At 46.5% G+C, this 17017-nt stretch overlaps 1 protein-coding gene across 1 annotated transcript; it reads right to left on the bottom strand.

Annotated features, from left to right (window-relative positions):
- Window positions 1–2029: 2029 nt before the first annotated feature.
- Window positions 2030–11184, bottom strand: LOC144094665 ((3R)-3-hydroxyacyl-CoA dehydrogenase-like). Its single transcript, XM_077628587.1, has 3 exons — window positions 10998–11184; window positions 6009–6202; window positions 2030–2681 (listed from the first exon to the last, which is right to left on the bottom strand). The coding sequence occupies exons 1-3, from the start codon at window positions 11146–11148 to the stop codon at window positions 2265–2267; spliced, it is 762 nt and encodes a 253-aa protein (XP_077484713.1). The 5' UTR covers window positions 11149–11184; the 3' UTR covers window positions 2030–2264.
- Between the last annotated feature and the right edge of the window lie 5833 nt (window positions 11185–17017).

Genomic DNA, 17017 nt, shown 5'->3' on the forward strand with positions numbered 1-17017 from the left:
TTTGTGCGGAATGCTGTAACGTAGACATGCAGTGTATTCTGAGAAATATCTTTTTTTGTTTTAAAGTAACGGGAAGGATATATATGTCAATAAAGCCAAGAAAAATTTTCTCTGTTCTCCATACATTGCCCCAGCGATGCGGTTGCCATTGTTGATTAGTAGCGCTACCAATTTTAACATGCCACAACAGCAAAGAAAGGGTGTACTAAAAAACCCACGTAAAGCGCAGCCGCGCGCAGCAGGCGGACGACGATACATCCACCCACCTCCCCTAGCGGGCCCGATTTTGGACCTGTCCGCGCGAGCAGCATATGCCATGCGAACTCCCCCAGCACCGCGTGCGTCGGTCGTCCGTTGTCATGGAGATAACTCGTGCCCAGGCGCTGTGAACGTAACTGAAGGAGGAATTGGCGCTACCGCCTGTAATTCGTGACCGCTGGGATGTGTACTAAGTTTCAGCCCTCTGGTAAGACAGAAGAAAGAAATATGCGAAGTGGACGCTAGGGCGGTAGAATACTTGTAACTGTTTTGAAGTCAAAGTCGTTATTGAGGACGATGTTGACGGTTGATGACAATAGCCAAAAGTGAGGACGTTAGGTCATCTCTGCAGCGTTGCACATGGTGCACCTGTACAATGCATTTCAGTTGTTTTTAACTTCCCGCCATTTAGGCCAAGAAATTTCTGGTTACGCTACAGCACAGCTGCCCTTGATACCTGCAGCTGATACGAGCCTTCCACTCAGCAGACAGTCAGGCAACGTGAGCAACGTAAGCGTACACTCAATCCACTCGCACCATAACCTTGCAATGTAGTAGACGTAGTGCTATTGATGGTGTAGGCGGCACGACGCGACACTTCGTCAGCTAGCGTCATCCTGTGGTGCTCTCAAACAACGTTAGAGGAGCACTTTTTTACCGATAGGTGGCGGGAGTATTCGTAAGCCTACGTGGATGTTCGTTCTCATTTTTTTCCCGTCCTCCTTGCTTACGTTCATGTGGTTAAGGCTGCTGAGCAGGGTGGCCTTGTTTTCGTACAAAAAATCTTGGGAAACGCGTTTTCTTTTTTTTACAGCCACGTGGCCAGCCAGCCAGCGCGCGTGATTTGAACGGCACTGGTGCGGTGCGCTGTATGCCAAAATAAGCCAGATGGAGGTCATTTTGGTGCTTCGCTCTACGTCAAATTGCGCCGCCGCAACTGTTTCCAATCATCAGCGTCTGTGGTTACATTCTCATACTTTGCCGCTTTCGCACCTGCTTCTTGCTACAAAACCTGCTGAACAGACACTGCATATTGCTACTTTCGCCTTAAAATCAACTTGATTGCAATGAACTGCACTTTTGAGTCCATGCAGCGCCAGGTCAACTTTTTGTGACGAGGATAACCTATAGGCACACACAATCTGCGTGCGCCTTGTTCTTTGTTTTATTAAGAACGTTCATTTCTAAGGAATTATGAGCAAACTAGCTGATTTAAAACCCCCTCTAATGGATATGCAGTTGTGTATGAATCGTTCCTTGGCATTTTTCTGCCCCGCCGATTTTAGATTTACCAATCACGTCCCCAAACGCGTCAGACGACCACTGATCTATGCTTAAGTGCTCAATACGGTCTTGCTGTGCCTGTGCACAATTTTTATTTGTTCCCGTTGTGCTCGCAGGTCTCTCCCCAAGAAGAGTACACAGTCTGGCTGGCTGCTTCATGATCGCGACAAAAAGATAAAAAGTCAAAGCCTGTTCTCACATTTCACGCTTATCTCTAGCCAAAAGTAAACGATAAAGCAGATGTTTATTGAACACATGCTCCGTTGCGTGGTTTCCCTTCGCCAAGTGCACCTAGGGAAGGTGGACCATGAGTGGCCACAGGAGCCGAGGGGTCGATCCTCGGAATGCGGTTCATTAGTTGACGCGGTGAAGTCCATAAAGCAGGTAGAATATTGGGCAAGATTCGTGACGTCCGTGCTTATGATATCAGTTCCACGTTGGCGCGAACAAGGGTACGTCCAGAAGCGACGTCTATTATCGTGGTCCCCTGGTTCAGCCGTTTGCTGCGCAACAAGCTTCGTCTCGTTAAAAATGCGAGAGGTCAAACCAGACACACTGCAACCGGAAGTCTCCGGAAGCACGCACCGTTTGTTGGGCACGGTCAGTTCGGTCCATGAGATCAAACCTGGCAGCTTGTCCCGCTAAGGTCTTAAAGCATCGAGCCGCACCCGTCGCGAGGGGGTTGAGAATTACACAGGCGTATGATACGAGTCACGACATGATCACATGAATAGTCCACCGCTGACCTCCATAACGGCACCCGTGACGAAGGAACTGGCGGCGGGCAAGCAGAGGAACTTGACGGCTTCGGCGATCTCTCGCGGCTGGGCGGACCTCTTGAGCGGCGTCTTAGAAACCACCATGGCCCTGTACTCATCTCTCGTAACCTGAGTCATCGGCGTCTCTGTCCAGCCTGGCAGCACGGCGTTGCAGCGGATGCCGCAGTGTGCCAGTTCCTGCGCCACCGTCTTGGTGAGGGCTATGACTCCGGCCTTGGAAGCTGCGTATGCACCGGCGTTCGACCAACCGCTTTTGCCCACGATGCTGGAGATGTTCACGATGGCTGCGCCACCTTCGGGTAAGGCCCTGTCCGAACGTAGCATTTCTCGCCCGGCGGCCCGGGTCACCAGGAACGTTCCCTAAAGAAACAAGCCAACGGATGGTACTTTTTTTTAATTGCTCAAAATGTGTCCTTCGGCATACTACAGTCATATGTACATTGTATGGATGGCATATGACACTTGTATGGGTGGCATATTAAACTTATATGCGGCATACTGTCATAGATTGTTGTGCGATGTTCACCCGAGTTATCATTGCCGGAGTTCTCTGTTATTACGGTGAACCTAAATAGGCAGCCGTCGACCATGACACCGATATCTGCCCTAGTACCGCATAGGCCTGTTGCGCCAAACGGTGGTTGAGCCTCGCCTCATTTATTCTGAATAACGTACGGTGATTTCATGGCATGTTTCAAGCAAGGACGTGTTTGAACAAAAAAAAAAAGCGGTTTCGCGACACATTTTATGAACACCAAGAAAATAATGTAATAACGTAAGAAAAGTATGCTCTTTGGTATAGCGTTGTCAATATCAGCGACCATCGCATGGAGATTTATACATGATTTTCCCAGCAGTCGCTGTTCATTTATGGCCCAGAAATCTTCACATGGTCATATTGCAAAACAGTGACTGTGTAGTTGTAGTTGTGCATCAGTTACCGCTCGAGGCAAGAAATATATCTAGTGCATCGTCAGCAAAGATACCGGACAACCAAGGATATTCGGCGATTGCTTTAATAATGCGATAGAATATAGGTTGCCGTCTCACAAAAGAATCAGTCTCCTCTGTCACGAAATTTCCTAATTGGTCGAGGGTGGTCACGCGACCTTGTGACGTCATCACAACCTGGCTACCATGGCGGTCTGCCCACCGAGTTGGGAGCTACCTGCCCACTGTGGCGCCCTGCACGAACCTTATCGAGTTTGGGAAGAGCAGCAACCTGAGTCTCGCAATCCCCACCGGTGGCTGTGTTTCAAACAGCCGCCTGTCGGGGCAGTGGCGCATCTCCCCCGCTGCACCACTGCGCCAGTAGTGGTATGACCGCTCCCCGCGATATTTAGTTTAGAAGGTGGTGACTACATGAACCCCACGTGACGACCACTGGATCAGTTATAGGGCACCACCAAATTTGGAAAGCTGAGGAGCCGCAAAATTTCAAAGTTGCCCCCCTCCCCCCTCAAAATTCCAAAAGATCGCCGAAATGTTGGAAGTAGGCCCTCCCCAGAAAATGGATTAAGGTGGATTAGGGGGTCATATTAGTAAAATACCATATGATAACACTCTGGAAGGTACTTGAACATTCTAAATGGTGATAACTCATGAATACCATATAAGGGCAATGAAATCGGTTTCAACCGGAGTTCTGTCGGCAGAATTTCAAGAAGAACATTAGACACTCATAGCAGGTAACCTAAATGCCAGGCATGGGAAATATCGAAGATACATGTATCTTCAATACTTTCTTTCGATACGTTTTCTGTATCGGTATTAGGTATCGCTTGACAAAAATGGAAGTATCGGTATATGGGCACCAAAAATACATATTTAGCGTATCGTGCACTTTAACGATACTCGATGCTAAAAAAAAAGACGACGTGTGTCGCAGATATTGATGATACTATGAGTCAGACTTTAGGCCGGCAGAACTCACTCAGGCGGTAGAGCACTGAACAAAAGGGGAGAATTAGGAAGAGACGATGCCAACGCCGCATGACCCGGTCAGTCGTCTTTCTACTTTCGCTGTTTGTCAGAGAGACGACATATATGTTGCTCTTCTGCACACTCGGTGACAGACGGTACGAGGAGAGAGGCGCACCGTTATGGTAAAAACAACACCTCTTCACCTTTATTTCAAGTTGCTTTGGTTGCCAACGTAAATGGAAGACTTTTGTTATTCAGGTCTTGATATGTCTAGTCTTGTTCGCATAAGGTTCAGGCTAGCTTTGCTGCTCAAGTCGGTCTCCTTCGACTGCTGGTTTAACGCATATTCTTCTGCAGGCTGTCGCTGAGGCATTGTTGAGGTCCTTATGTCCAAGCTCGAAACCTTTAAGGGTGGACACATGCGAGAGGTGGAAGGTCGAGGTGGTACATTGTGTTCACGAGGTCCCGCAAGGCATGAAAAGGGTTGCTGAAAATTGCGTGCTGAGGCTCTTTTTTGTGCTCCCTGTAAGCTCTCCCATTTGTGCTCATTAATCTAGATAGATTGACAAAAGAAGGAATTGGGTATGGCACCAACCACGGAAACAAGTTTGTGTCTTGCAGAACGAACGTAACCTATGAGATCCCTGCCACCTGTGGAAAAGATGTGTGTAGGGCAGACGGGCCGTTGCGTCAGCAAACGATTACCATAGAGCCTGCCAGCACCTTAAATGCAGCACACGGACAGCATCTACCCAAACATTGCAAGTTCTGCAGGCGTCACGACGAAGAATATGCAACGCCGCTTTTCGGTCAAACACGGTAGTGCGATGGAACGAAAGGAACGCGAAATTCTTGAAGCTTTGCAGATAGCGAGATTTGGCCCCGAGTAATGTGTAAGTGAGGGGCTTCCCTCCACTTGTGCAATAAGAAACTGGATTTTCTTGACTTGAGAAGGTGGTTGCGCGTTTGATGGCATTGTGTGTTTGGCGAGCATTTTCACCTTGTTGTTAAAGGAGAAAGGAGACGCTGACGCAATAGACCAGTTGTTAGCCGGTGCGCTTCCGTGTTTATCTTTTCTGTGCCGCGTCCGTTGCGCAGTTTTATGTTTAAATAATATCGTATACGGACCTTGATGTCATTGCTCACGTATTGGTTGCCTCCCGACTTTGGACAGCGTAATTTTAAACAATGGCGGACGATTTGGCTTGGTTAGGCCAAATGAGAATTAGTTGCACTAGCACTTCAGCTTTTAAATCAGTTTCGGTTCGAGGCTCGGTGTTTAAGGTAAAGCAGGCTTCAGGAAAAGACCAACGAAATCGGACTTAAGCTCCGCCTTAAGCGTATGACGCAATAGCGTTAATGGGTTAATGCCCATATATGCGGAGTAAAACATTCACAACTTTACATTCATAGATCGCTGAGAATCCTCATACCACTCTTGGCGCATTTGTGCAGCGGTTAAACGATGCACCACTATGGCAGGTGCTGCCACCGGCGGGACTTGTGATAACCACGTTGATCTTTCCGAGCAACCTCGAGGTCTACGATAGGTGCTTCGCACAGACAACCATCGGCGAAATCTGAGACTGCGGGTTTTAGTGCTAGCGATCTAAAAAACAAAACAAAACAGGTCGACCTATGGGCTAACTATACCACCCTATATGCGACCTATACGAGTAAACAAGTAGCAGGTAAAAAATAGCATTAGCCACTATTGGCAAGACGCCAGGCACGCTATGGCTATTATTCATCTTTCAATCTTGCCTTGAGGTTGACCCTTAAGACATCGTCGAACGTTTCATCTGGGCAGTCCACGATAGGCGCCGCCCGATGAATGCCGGCGCTGTTGACGACGATGCTGAGCGGCAGTGTGGATGCGCTCCTTACGGCGGCGAAGAGTTGCTCCACGGAGGAAGAGTCGCCGACGTCCACGTACTCGGCCGAATGCTGAACGTCTCCTGTGCGAGAGCCCGGGGCACCATCAACATGTGTGCGCAAGTGCAACCGTAGCGGATTAGAGAAAAGCTCGAATGGGAAAAACAACTCTTGCATTTGGCACATTGTTCCATTTGAATTTCAGTTCCGCACCTGATCATCTAGGGGAATTAAGGTTTTCACTAGGATTTACATCTTCTGTTTTGCTTAATTCATGAAAGTACAAAAAACACCTCAACGACATTACAACGGGGAGGAGGAGAATGAAAAGCTGGGAGGTTAAACGGCAGAATTAAACAGTTTGGTATACACTGCACTGGGGGAGAGGGATGAGGGGATATAGAGTTGAAGGAGAAAAAGCAGTAGGAGGAAAATGTAGTCAGCATGCAAAGTCACCAAGCGTACGGTAAAGTCACAGCCTATCGGGGAGAATGACTGACATAGATGTAACATTGCAAAAACAAATGCTGGCCAGTAAAGAGAGCTCATCAGAGAAAGAGAAAGTGGCCAGAGATTAAACATGAGAAAAAGTGTAATAATCCTGAGCTACCACGCACAGGCGTGTACAGCGATGCATTCTCTCCCGAAAATTAGTCAGTGTCTGCCGCGGTGACGTCTTTGAAAGCTGCACGATGATGCAACAGCTGCATCGCCTTCTTGCCTATATAGCTTCACACCTGGCTACTGCCAAGAAATTGTCCTAATTTCAAACCAGCGTCAGCTGAAACGAGTTCAGCTACACGCATTCACGAATCCCCTGAGGTCGCAGCGTCGTTGAAGATCTGCCCGCACGATCAATGTTGCGTTACACCGCTAGCACGAAGTAACCGCTGGCGGCAGGCGTCACGATGTTGCGAAAGAAGCGTAGCCTTTGCAGTGCTATCAAGTTGTATGACCTTTGAATGCATTTGTGAGGCATTTGTGATTCGTTTGCGACGTGCTTGTGACACATTTTTCACGCACGTTGGCAGATCTGTTGAGTGCTGGTTGACGCAATCGCTTCGAAGACAAAGGCCCGCACTTATCGTCGTGTCCGGCTTGTCCATACTTCTTGTTCTTGAAAATACCTCGCTGACGTTGACAAGTGTGTCCCACATTTGCATGGATGGTTCTAGCTTCTCTGAGCAAGGCCTCCAACCTTTCGATGTTCGGCCATAGCTGCTGCCGACCCATTGTGTGGTTTCACATTCTTCATACCCAGCCCTCCGGAGTTGTGGGCCGATCCCTATATGCCTTCAATAATCCCCCTCTCGTAATTGAATTTTCGCAGCACGCAGATGAGCGCTAAGCTCACAACAATGATAATGACTACAAAGTTTTTACTTTTTTAAGCCGTTTCTTGATGCTATTCATTTTTTTTTTCGGAAATGCCCTCGGCTAATTGACAGCACTCAGTTTTTTATGAGTGTACACTGCAGCATTTCACTTCAAGGCCTGTTTCTGTACTACGACCATCGAAGCTTTGTTCCCTTCAAGTATATTCATGAACCAACTTGATTAGTGAATCGAGTCAGTGGCGGATTTATTCTGGCAGTACAACCTCCGGGGTGTGACGTCAGAGGAATAAGAAAGCAGAGTTATGTGAACAGTTGGGTGAGTTGGTATCTTTCCATAGTGAAAAACGCGGAAAGCAACAGGGTCGAAACAGGCAGAAACCGGATAGGCGCCACTCGTAGTGAAAACTTTATTGAAGAGGACTAGGTTTGTATACACAGAAGCAGAATTAAACATACGTAAACTGCGCAGCCGCAAGAGGTACCACATCCCAACAACCAAAAAGCCAAAGCCTGCACATCACCACGAGGTCACAATCAGGACCCACCTAAAGATACAATTTCACCCCATATGAGAATCGCAGAGGGGCAAGTGATGCAGTCGCGAACTTATTTCGCAGTAAGCACGGACTCAATCCCCTCCGTGATGGATGGGCTGCGTTTTATCCAAAGATCAGTGGTGTGATAAGATACGAGAACATGCTCACACTCATTTGGCTTGCGGAAAGAGTAAAAATTCAAAATTTAAATTTTTTTCAGGAAAAGAAGAAATAATAATAATAATAATAATAATAATAATGATAATAATAATAATAATAATAATAATAATAATAATAATAATAATAATAATAATAATAATAATAATAATAATAATAATAATCATTCGTTTTGGGGGAAGGAAATGGCGCAGTATCTGTCTCATATATCGTTGGACACCTGAACCACGCCGTAAAGGAAGGGATAGAGGAGGGAGTGAAAGAGGTGCCTTAGTGGCGGGCTCCAGAATAATTTCGACCACTTGGGGATCTTTAACGAAACGAAATGGCGCAGTAACTGTCTCACGTAGTAACTATCTCACGTACCTCGGTGGACACCCGAACCGCGCCGTAAGGGAAGGGATAAAGGAGGGAGTGAAAGAAGAAAGGAAGAGGTGCCATTGTTGAGGTCTCCGGTATAATTTCGGACACCTGGGAATCTTTAACGTGCACAGACACCGCACAGCACACGGGCGCCTCTTGTGTTTCGCCTCCATCGAAGCGCGGCCGCCGCGGTCGGGTTCGACCCCGGGAACTCCGGATCAGTAGCCGAGCGCCCTAACCACTGAGCCACCGCGGCCGGTCGCGAAACAGCCCTTTTCTGTTTTCGTGACGTTATTGTGTTCTCTGAGCCGATGATCTGAAACAGCGACCAGACTGCCCGATATAAATATGGTCGCCGGAGAGAGGGATTTGAAATACCACACCTGGCAAGCAACAAACTGCCAACATCATAGTGTGCTTTGATGATTGGATATATAGTTTTTAAACTTGAAGTTGAGATTCTTTTTTTGACGGGTCATGTTTGCTGGCATCCATTTCTACATAATAGTACAAAAAACCGCTGCCAGATTTTTGCTCTGCGCAATAACGAACGGTGAAGAATTCTGTCTCCTTTTCTTCCCGAGCCGCCGCGGTGGCTCAGTGGTTATGGCGCTCGGCTGCTGGCCCGAAAGACGCGGGTTCGATCCCGGCCGCGGCGGTCGAATTTCGATGGAGGTGATATTCTAGAGGCCCGTGTACTGTGCGATGTCAAAGTACGTTAAAGAACCCCAGGTGGTCAAAATTTCCGGAGCCCTTCACTACGGCGTATCTCACAGCCTGAGTGGCTTTGGGACGATAAACCGCCATAAACCAAACTTTTTCTTCTCATCAACCTGCGTTGTCACTAAGTTGCGTCTATGCTCAGGAAATAAGCTTTCAAAACCAGGCCGACCATTTACACGCCTTGGGATTTTCAAATACGGTGTTTTCAAGTGCTTGTGGGAAGATTACCAGGTCGATAAAGAGTGGTCAGATGGCTGAGAAAGAAACTCGAGCTACGAAGAAAGTGACCGCAATCCGTTACGTGCACCGGACTTTGCAGAGGTTAAAAAATAACTGGTTGGTGAGATATGGACGTCGCCTTCACTGCCCCAGTATAAGTGGCTTTGTTCGGACGGCTATCGAAAAGAAATGAAAGCGATATAAAAAAGAGTTAGAAGAGTAGGGTGTAAGAAGAAGTGTAAGAGGTGAGCACAATAATGCCATGAAAGCTGACAAGGGCTCCCGCATTTCCGCGAACTGGAATGAGTAGTATAGGAGTGTTCCTGTCTCTGATAACACCTCAAATCTTTTCAAGCACTGGTGACAGGTCATTGCGAAATCAGACAGAGACTGTATTAGTTGCCCTTTGGTCGCTTTTGCAACCAGGGGGGAAATCACCTTTATAGACAAAGACTCATTCTTGCGTTGGGTAACCACCACCCCGTGCCGAGCTGCGGCCTCAATCCACCTATTGACCCAATGACCCTGACCTTGGACCAACAAGAAAGTTTCCTCTCTGTCTGATTCTCGACTCATTATTGCGATGAAGTATGTGTCGCAGCTGCCAGTTTGTGTATGTTGTGTTCTGTCTCTGCATACGTTTATACGGCATATTCAATAAATAAAAAAAAAGAATTAGGCGCGAGTAGAGCATGCGACGCATTCTTCATGTTCTGTTCTTGCGGATTTTGCGCTCTTTTTTACAGCGAAATTAAACCTAAGAGTGTAACCAGCTGTCCACTGGGGATGTCCTAAACACCCTCCTAGAGAAGTTGTTCAAATACCGTGCTGCGTTAAGGTTGAAGATAACAAGCTCTAGATGTGGAGACCATTATGTTAACTAGGAAGGTAGCGGAGGCTCATCGACTACGGAGGATGATCAACTCTTACAGGTGAAAAGTATTAAGCGAGAGCTAGCAGAGAACTGCGCGTCACTCATGGTGACCGTTGGTCATAATGCTCACGCTGGCTGACGCGTCATGTAAGCCACTTGCAGAACTCTCATAAAGTGTTTATTTTACGGGACAATGCCATAAGCACGCACTGCCATACTAGACAACAATAACTGGAAAAAATCGTTTACATCGGTTCGAGTAGCACTTCTATGTGTAGCTTTTCTTAACCACTATTACTCTAGAGCAGCAGAAGGCACTAAATGCATTCGCATCTCGGACATACCCTCTCGCAAATTAGCACCACTGTAGTCCGCACTGATGGTCAGGGCGCCCTCCTTGCTTTTGAAAAAAAAAGAAGAAGAAGAAAAGAAATGGGCATGGACGCTAGATCTAGGAATACCGCATCCATAAAAAAAAAAAAAACGACACACCATGGTTGGCTTGGCCCTGACGCCTTGGCAGAGCACATTCAGATGAGATTGCGATTGCTTATTTCAACCATCGCAAACAATTAATCATTTCGGACCCTGCCAGGGTTACCCGGTCGCGATTGCTAAAACCAGGACAACTAATAAATAATCGACTGACCTGGCAAGGACTGCGCCACTTTTTTGGCAGCCTCAAGCTGCATGTCGGCGACGACCACGGTGGCGCCATCTTCCGCCAGGGCATGGCACACAGCCTCGCCAATGCCGCTTGCACCGCCCGTCACCAGGGCCAGCCTTTCGCTGAGAGCCATGTCAGCTGCAGCTCCAGTCGAATTGTAGCGAGCACAAAAACGCGGTGCCCTATCAGCGAGAATTTAAAGCCAGATCGGCTGACCGAGTTCGGCGACTCCGCGCGCCTTTGAACAATATCCGGATGCGAGATCATGAGTTGCATCGACTGCGGTAAATCTGTGCCGTATTGTAATGCACTGGCTCGCTCTTGGCGAAACAATGCAGGCGGCAATCAGCATCCTGTTTCTGCTTTGTGCTTGAGGATAATCACAGTGACAAAAAAAATTGTGGCTCCAATCCACGCTGTGAAGGTGGTTGCACAGCGAAGATGTAAGACGACACCCAATCACCCATTCCGACGTCACTTGAGAATTCACACACGTGGCTCTACAAAGAGTGAAACTAGAGACAAGTGGAATGCACTTATATGACCCTTTATTACTTCACAACGACATTCACGACTGCTTTATGACCAGCATGATATACACTGTGATTTTCAGCTCTAAGTGTAGAGATATTCTTTGCTAAGGTTAAATCAATGCATGAACCATGGATGGTGGTTGGTTGAGTTGCATTGGTGAAACGGTTCCCTTGTTCACACGCGCCTTATCATCCATCATGTGGTTTTGATGCATGTTTTGTGTTTTTTTCAAGAAAACGAGTACTGAGCTGTATGCTATATGCCTGATTTCAAAGGAGATTTATACCCCTGTTATTAAAAAACAAAAATAAAAACAAAAATGAAAAATAAATATAGAAGAATAAGTTAAAAAAAAATAAAAATACATCAAAGTAAAAATAAAACATTAAAAATATCTAAAGGGTAAAATTTCATTTTATTTTTTGGTTGAGTTGCATTGGTGAAACGGTTCCCTTGTTCACACGCGCCTTATCATCCATCATGTGGTTGTGATGCATGTTTTGTGTTTTTTTTCTTAATGAAAACGAGTACTGAGCTGTATGCTATATTCCTGATTTCAAAGGAGATTTATACCCTTTTAATTAAAAAACAGAAATAAAAACAAAAATGAAAAATAAATATAAAAGAATAAGTTTAAAAAATAAAAATAAAACATTAAAAAATATATAAAGGGTAAAATTTCATTTCTTTTTTTTTCTTTTTAAATTACGGCTGGTTTATGGTCAGTATATGACATACGATTTCTATGCTGTTGGGTACTTTTTCACTCTGAGTAGCATTCAATTTCTAGCCTGGCGTTTTTTGCTCACGACGCCGACGACACAAAAATTTCCTTGGACTGCAGAGGTATAAAGCTTCGCTGTAAAAGTGTCATCAAAGGTCCTAAGACCAAGTGCATCAAGAGAGAGAGAGGTTTATTTAGAGAGAAAGGCAGACAGTTCGGCATGAGAGAACTCTGCATAGGGGAAGCGGTAGAGGAGAAGAAAGAGGGATATGATGGATGGCGATGTGTACAGAAGAGAGATGCAATTATACCGGGTGTTGCAGAGAAGACAGCTAGTCCGCCCCTCGGTAGCATAATGGATTAGAGATAGAGAGAGAGTAAAGTTTAATAGGAAAAACGGAGAGTAGCAAGGTGGCTTTTTAGGCATAGTAATGCCAATAGTAGCGGATGGTCGAAAAGAAAATCTCATTGACTCGTTACATGTTAGGTTATTTCTATTAGCTATAACGTTTTAATTATTGCATTCAGGTGCACAGTTGCAGTTAGACTTTTTTTGGTGGCCGCTAGTAATAGCCATATCTGTTCTTAGTATTTCGGAAGCGTTATTACCTCGCTGCTGTGGCGCAACGAATTTTGGTCATCCACACGTCGCTCAGCGGCGGAAGTGTCACGTGACTTTTTGTACCCCTTTCGGGCGCGAAACATTGCTTGCCGCTGCTCGCGGCTTAATTTTTGAGTCACTACTACGCCTCCCCAGCCAACACCACCTGGACTAGGTAGGAGGTGTTGTCGGCCCAGTGCGAGAAAGGCCCAAAGGCCGCATAGTACGAATCGCCGGGTGACATTTGCATGCGGGTGCGTCTGCGTACTCTCGGAACCCGCTCTACTTTCATAGAACGCGCAGGATTTAAAATAATTCGTTGCGCTCCAAGACCGAACGCAATCGCGTTTTAAAAATCCCCCAAACTGATATAATTACTATTAACGACCAGCTACAAATCGCTAAAGGCAACCAGACACCTAATTTCAAGAATTTAATGTTTGCTACTAGAAGTTTACTAAGCTTACTACGGTAGTTAAGATGATTCACCTTTTTTTCTGATGTCTGCCGCCAATGGTTTATTATACCATGTCACGGAAGCCGTCTTTTTACATTAAAACAGACATTTTTAAAAGTTGCTGGGGTTTTTTACTCAATCACCCCGTATTACCAGCACGTTGCAAGCGTTTCTTATCACAACTGCGAGCCGAGACCCGAGTTTCGCAAGAAACGAAGAAGAACGAAGAAACATAGAAAAACCTTGTCCTATAAGACACAAAATTATCCAAATACTCCACTCCTTGCCCATGAGTGCGTTTGTATCCGCAGTGCACCCTGGCCAATCCCCGCCGTGGGTATGGGCCATTAAGCCTGAGGACGACATCATCATCATCATCATCATCATCATGATCCCTGTCCTAAATGTGGAGGAAATAGTCTTCTCCATCCTGTTGTCGTATGCAAAGGAATATGCTGAACAGATGCGCAACTTTAATGACATGCTACGCGTTCTTGACCTCTAAAGACAGCGAACGCTCCGTGCTTACTGTCCACCTTAGGCACGCGGTTCAGTATATAAAGGGGGGGGGGGGGGGGGGGTCAGTCGGGAAACTAGCACGGGAAAGGCTCATGCTATATGGACCTCCTGCATGTTTGTAAACAAACGAGGTAGCGCTGCAGTCGCTAGCGAGCTCGTGGTAGGCAAAAGGTCGGGGAGTGGCGTCGCGGAAAGGTGTTGTGCGCGGGTTCTCAAGGCTTGTAGGCGCGTTTCCAGTTTCTGCGAATCACAGCAATGGTCGATGCTTCCAACTTAGTAATTTGTCGAAGTACACGAGCTCGCGTTGTCCACGTGCGGCCTATAAAGAGAAATAGTTTGCCACTGTGTATTGTATATATGGTTAGTAGTAAACATGTAGAAAGCGTTCCTGCCGTTTATTTACGCGCTAGGCATTGAATAAAACAAGTTTTGACACTCTGCACTAGCCGGAATGATTTTACTTCGGGACAGTAGTGAGGGGAAGTGCTGGCGTTGTTTCGCCGGAGCAGACATGCGCTCATCGTCTGCTGACATACGTACGTGTCGCGCTGCGCGAAAAGTGGGGACAGAGTCGTGTCCCCGATGTCCTGTCTCGCTTAGCGCTGTTTTTAGCCGCATGACCACGCACCAGCCAGGCCGACTTGTCCTCTTGTTAAGCTGGTCGATTTGGTGAAAATTTTTGATTTCTAGAATTATTTCCTTTCCTAGCCCTGAAGTCTAGTTTCGTGACGAAGAATTATAGCAAAATATTGAGTACAAATTTATAAATTACGCTTTTTAGAAGTGTGGTCGTCAAAAATTGTGAGGTAATTTCTTTGATTTCAGTGCCGCATTTCTTTGACCAAAGCGAAAGCGAAGATGCCATAAACGAGGGAATAAACTTTAAGGTTCGTTTTGTGACCTCTCACATTTTCTGCGACTGGATCACTCACCTTCGTAATTCGCATGAAAATCAAATGATTCCATTTGTCGCAAACTATTCCTGAGACGTTGAGGAGCGTAATAAATCTCTCGATTTTTTCCCTACACGTGCAGTATTGTGTTAGTTACTTTTTGTAAGAAACGTTTTCATGTAACTATCCATGCATAAGTACTGATCATATAGAAAAACAACTAATCGCGTCATCATACAGAACAGGGCTTTATGCACATGCTGGCATAAAAAAAAACTGCGCACTATCTACTCAATTATTTGAGACCTAGGTTGGGGGGACTTGACGACGGTGTTAATTATAATTACCCAGAACTGCGCCAGGTATAGCTATAAATAAAAGGAATGACTGAAACTAGCGTAGGAATTTCATATTTGCACCAAGTTTAGTTACATATCGCATGCATGAATAACGAAAACACTTTTCATGCCACGTCCCCTCTCAATCTCGCCACGTGTCTGTTAGTAGCGCGCCTGCGGCTGCTTCTTTCCAAACAAGCTTCGCGATCATGTATTACCTCATAAAACATGACACCTGCATGATGCAATGAAAAAGCATATGGCGTTTAGCACACTTAAGGTACGCTATTCTAAGCACACCAACGCGACCGCGCAAGATTGACACAACTTACCAGACTTTTTTCTACTCGAATGAAATAATTACGTCGTCATATCAAGAAACAGTTTCAAGTAACTATTAAATGTCACAAAACGCGCCATTTAAACATGGTGTGCTATTAACAAAAAAACGCATTCCTTGGGGGCGAGTGAACCTGTCGGCGCCCCGTACACTCCGGCTCAAGGTGATAAGTACGTGTGCAGCTACATATGTCTTTTTTTTTCCTTGAGCAATTATCAGCCTACTATCCTGAAGTTCAGGTGAATGAACGCAGTAACTTGCATGCATTAAGTGCATTGAGTGGCAGTGCCTATCGACTCCCAGACTTCGCGCTTTACTACCATGGCCCAATGCCTGTTAGCCAGTTTCCGAACGCGGCATTTATGCGCGAGAAACCTATCGAGGCTAATTTAATATTTTTTATGCTACTACGCGGATCCAGCAGTGACGCAGCTGGTCAATATATGCTGCTTCTGCAGTGCACAGGCTTGAAGCAGCCGCCGGTAACTGCGGCAGCTGCGGTAGGCACGGGCAAGCGGAACCTGTTTTGCCTACCATGCGAAAGTCGCTGCTAACATCAGCGCCACCGCATTTTCGTGACGTCGCGGGGTGAAGGAGGTCCATAGGACACGGGGATTCCTTCCAAGCGAACATCACTTCGAAACATGCGCACCTTTGTGTACCATGTATTCCAAAAACATTAGCAAAGCGCGAAGAAAAAGCAAAATAGGAGCACTGATACGACCCCCTCCCATTTTGCATGTGTGGTTTAACGCTTGTTTCTCTCGGCGAGTGGGTTCATTTCTTATCAACACATATTTGCGCTATAACTTTGCAGAACACGCGAACCAGTAAAGCCTTTTTTTTCTTTTTTTTAGTTCGTTGCTCAGTGGTACACGCGCACATCGAAACCGACATGAAGAAGAAAACCGGAAAAGTTCAGTAAAAACATTGCTCATAAATTCGTTCAGAAGGCTGTGATCATAATCTACGGATACATACGATAATGCTAGAACAGTGCTTTGGCTATCAGGTGAAGACGTGCTCAGGCACGCGCCACTCAGGCTAGCGATATCCCCAACTTCAATTGTTTGCCATCACGAGCACATCCGGCGATAAGGGCGCAGACATTCAGCGAGGCATTGCACTCGAGTTGCGGACTTGGACGCCAGAGGGTCTGACACCGTGACGGTCTGTGCGCGTGTACCGGCGCAAGGCCCCGGTCAGTGACACTTCCTGGAGGCTGTTAACCCCATCACCCTGGAGTCGTACTCCTGCGGAACGCTTCCCAGACTTGAAGCCGCCGACGACTCCTTTCGCGTAGGGCCCAAGCGGTCTCGTCATTAGACAGTTTTAGCTGTGCGTACGCAAGTGCTTGCGTACGCAATGCGCTACGGCGCTGCGTACGTTCGCTGTCCGCTCCGAAGTATTAGACAGTTTTAGCTGTGCGTACGCAAGTGCTTGCGTACCCAAAGAGCTACGGCGCTGCGTGCGTTACGCTGTCCGCTCCGAAGTATAGTTTTAGCTGACCGTGCCGTAGCGTCCCTCAGGCGCACGTGGCGCCATCTAGTGACAAGAAGTCAAACCACATCAACGCTCGGCTAAAGAAAATTTCAT

The sequence above is a fragment of the Amblyomma americanum genome, chromosome 6 (assembly GCF_052857255.1).
Source record: "Amblyomma americanum isolate KBUSLIRL-KWMA chromosome 6, ASM5285725v1, whole genome shotgun sequence".
Taxonomy (NCBI): Eukaryota; Metazoa; Arthropoda; class Arachnida; order Ixodida; family Ixodidae; genus Amblyomma; species Amblyomma americanum.

Coding starts and splice junctions, on each gene's coding strand:
- LOC144094665 (XM_077628587.1), bottom strand. CDS start 11,148: ATGGCTCTCAGCGAAAGGCTGGCCCTGGTGACGGGCGGTGCAAGCGGC. Junction 6,203..10,997: donor AGTGGCGCAGTCCTTGCCAG/GTCAGTCGATTA, acceptor GCTCTCGCACAG/GAGACGTTCAGCATTCGGCC. Junction 2,682..6,008: donor TCTTAAGGGTCAACCTCAAG/GCAAGATTGAAA, acceptor TTGTTTCTTTAG/GGAACGTTCCTGGTGACCCG.